Below are 2,545 nucleotides of genomic sequence, written 5' to 3' on the forward strand. Positions count from 1 at the left end.
AATGACACCATCTGGTGTAGCGGCCACAGCCATACCATAGCAATTATATCAACGGATTGGGACTCCCCCTCTAGGGCGCCCTCTACCCGCTTGTCCTCCACCCCTAACTGGCTGTGCATGTGGGGTAGTAACTCAAATAGAGACTGTAGCCTGAATGTTCTGATAAAATCCACCTCTCCTAAGTCTGGGACAATCTCTCATGATATTCCTAGTATCACCACACTCATAAAACCCCTCTGCGGGCACGGCTACTCATACTGAGTCTATGCCGGATAACTGGAATAACCATTGTAAGAACCATGTACCGGTGGTGCACTAAAAGTATTAACTAGAGCTTTATGACTACTCTGAATTGCGGGCTAGGTTGATCGACTGCCCAAGCCTCCACCATGATCAGTGCTAGATGCAGAGTAGAATTCACTGAATCCTCCAGAACTTCGAGAACTCTTGGCCTCCTTAGACTCCCTTTCCTCATTCCTAACACGTTCTAACATTCTAGCAATTTGTACTACTTGCTGAAATAGAGTATCAGACTGCAATTCTCGAGCCATGCATATTTTAAGATCATAACCGAGCCCCTCAATGAATCTGTGGACCCGCTCTCTTACTGTAGGAACCGAAATAGGTACATGACGGGCTAACTCACTGAACCTGATAGCATATTCTGACACCGTCCTGGTGCCCTGACACAACCGTTCAAACTCTATACGCCACGCATCCCGGAGAGTCTGGGGAACAAACTCTTTCAAAAATATCTCAAAAAATTGAGCCCAAGTTGGTGGTATTGCATCGGCTGGTCTACCCTCTTTATAAACTTTCCACCATTGATATGCTGCTCCTGATAGCTAAAATGTAGTAAAGGAAAAAATGCTTCAATGGCGCCATTGGCTTTGGGTCGGTAAGGGGTAGAATTGCGATGCGTAATTTTAAACTGTTCGCATACCACCCTCATCAAATGACTGTTCAGATTTGCGGCGTTATCGGTAATGATAGTTTTTGGAATACCAAAACGACAGATAATGTTGGAATGTATGAAGTTCACCACTGCTTTCTTGGTGACGGCTTTAAAAGTGACCGCTTCGACCCATTTTGTGAAGTAATCAATGGCAACCAAGATGAATCTGTGCCCATTTGAGGCTTTCAGATCGATCGGCCCAATGACATCCATATCCCAAGCGACGAACGGCCACAGTGCTGACATAGGATGCAACTCTGAAGGCGGTGCATGAATCAGGTCGCCGTGTATCTGACACTGATGGCACTTCCGAACAAAACTGAAGCAATCCTTTTCCATGGTTATCCAGTAATAACCTGCCCGCAGGATTTTCTTTGCCAGGACATATCCGTTTATGTGGGGCCCGCATACTCCTGAATGCACTTCGTTCATGATCTTTTCAGCTTCTTTGGCATCCACACACCTTAAAAGATTCAGATTTGGAGTTCTCTTATACAACACTTCTCCACTTGAGAAGAAACTGCTGGCAAGCCTTCTAATGGTTCTCTTTTGGTCTCCATTGGCCTGCTTAGGGTATTCCTTTCTTTTCAAGAACCTTTTAATATCATGATACCATGGCTGGATATCTGGTTCTACTTTAACCGCATTGCAATAACCATGTCTTTCTCGAATTTGGATCTCCAACAGGTCAATATGGACATTGCCCAGATATGGCAGCATTGCAGCCAAGGTAGCTAGTGCATCGGCTAACTCATTGTAGAATCGAGGAATATACCTGAATTCAATGGACTTGAACCGTTTGCTAAGATTTTCCACATGTTGCATGTTTGGGATAATCTTGATGTCTCGAGTTTCCCACTCACCCTGGGCTTGCCGAATGATCAAATCAGAAACTCCCATGATCAATAATTCTTCCACATCCAGATCAACTGCCATGTCCATGCCCATAATGCATGCTTCATACTCGGCAGTGTTGTTCGTACAGAAGAACCGAAGTCGGGCTGTGGCCGGATAGTGCTGACCAGTGGGCAAAATCAAAATTGCCCCAATCCCGACACCTTTTGCATTTACAGCTCCATCAAAGAATATTTTCCAAGCATTGGTGTGCTCTGGAATTATTTCAACTGAGTTTACTTCCTCGTCCGGAAAGTATGAACTTAGGGGTTGGTATTCATCATCAACCGGGTTCTCAGCTAGATGATCCGCCAAGGCGTGAGCTTTCATCGCATTGCGGGTGACATAGACAATGTCGAACTCAGTGAGCAGGGTTTGCCATTTTGCTAACCTTCCCGTAGGTTTTGGTTTCTGGAATATGTACTTCAGAGGATCCATTCTGGTTATGAGATATGTGGTGTAAGCCAAAAGATAATGTCTGAGCTTCTGGGCGACCCAAGTTAGGGCGCAACAAGTTCTTTCCAACAAAGTATACTTGGCTTCATAACTGGTAAACTTCTTGCTCAAGTAGTATATGGCCTGCTCTCTTTTCTCGGTCACATCATGTTTCCCCAGGACACAACCAAAGGAATTTTCCAAGACTGTCAAATACAAAAACAAAGGTCTTCCTGGCTCGGATGGAACAAAAACATCCAT

General features: G+C 44.8%; 1 protein-coding gene across 1 annotated transcript; it reads right to left on the reverse strand.

The window, feature by feature from the left end:
• Positions 1 to 359: 359 nt before the first annotated feature.
• On the reverse strand, positions 360 to 2,545 carry LOC138892870 (uncharacterized). The gene is made up of 2 exons (XM_070176618.1): positions 803 to 2,545; positions 360 to 683 (listed from the first exon to the last, which is right to left on the reverse strand). The coding sequence occupies exons 1-2, from the start codon at positions 2,543 to 2,545 to the stop codon at positions 360 to 362; spliced, it is 2,067 nt and encodes a 688-aa protein (XP_070032719.1).

Source organism: Nicotiana tomentosiformis, chromosome 5 (assembly GCF_000390325.3).
Source record: "Nicotiana tomentosiformis chromosome 5, ASM39032v3, whole genome shotgun sequence".
Lineage (NCBI taxonomy): Eukaryota > Viridiplantae > Streptophyta > Magnoliopsida > Solanales > Solanaceae > Nicotiana > Nicotiana tomentosiformis.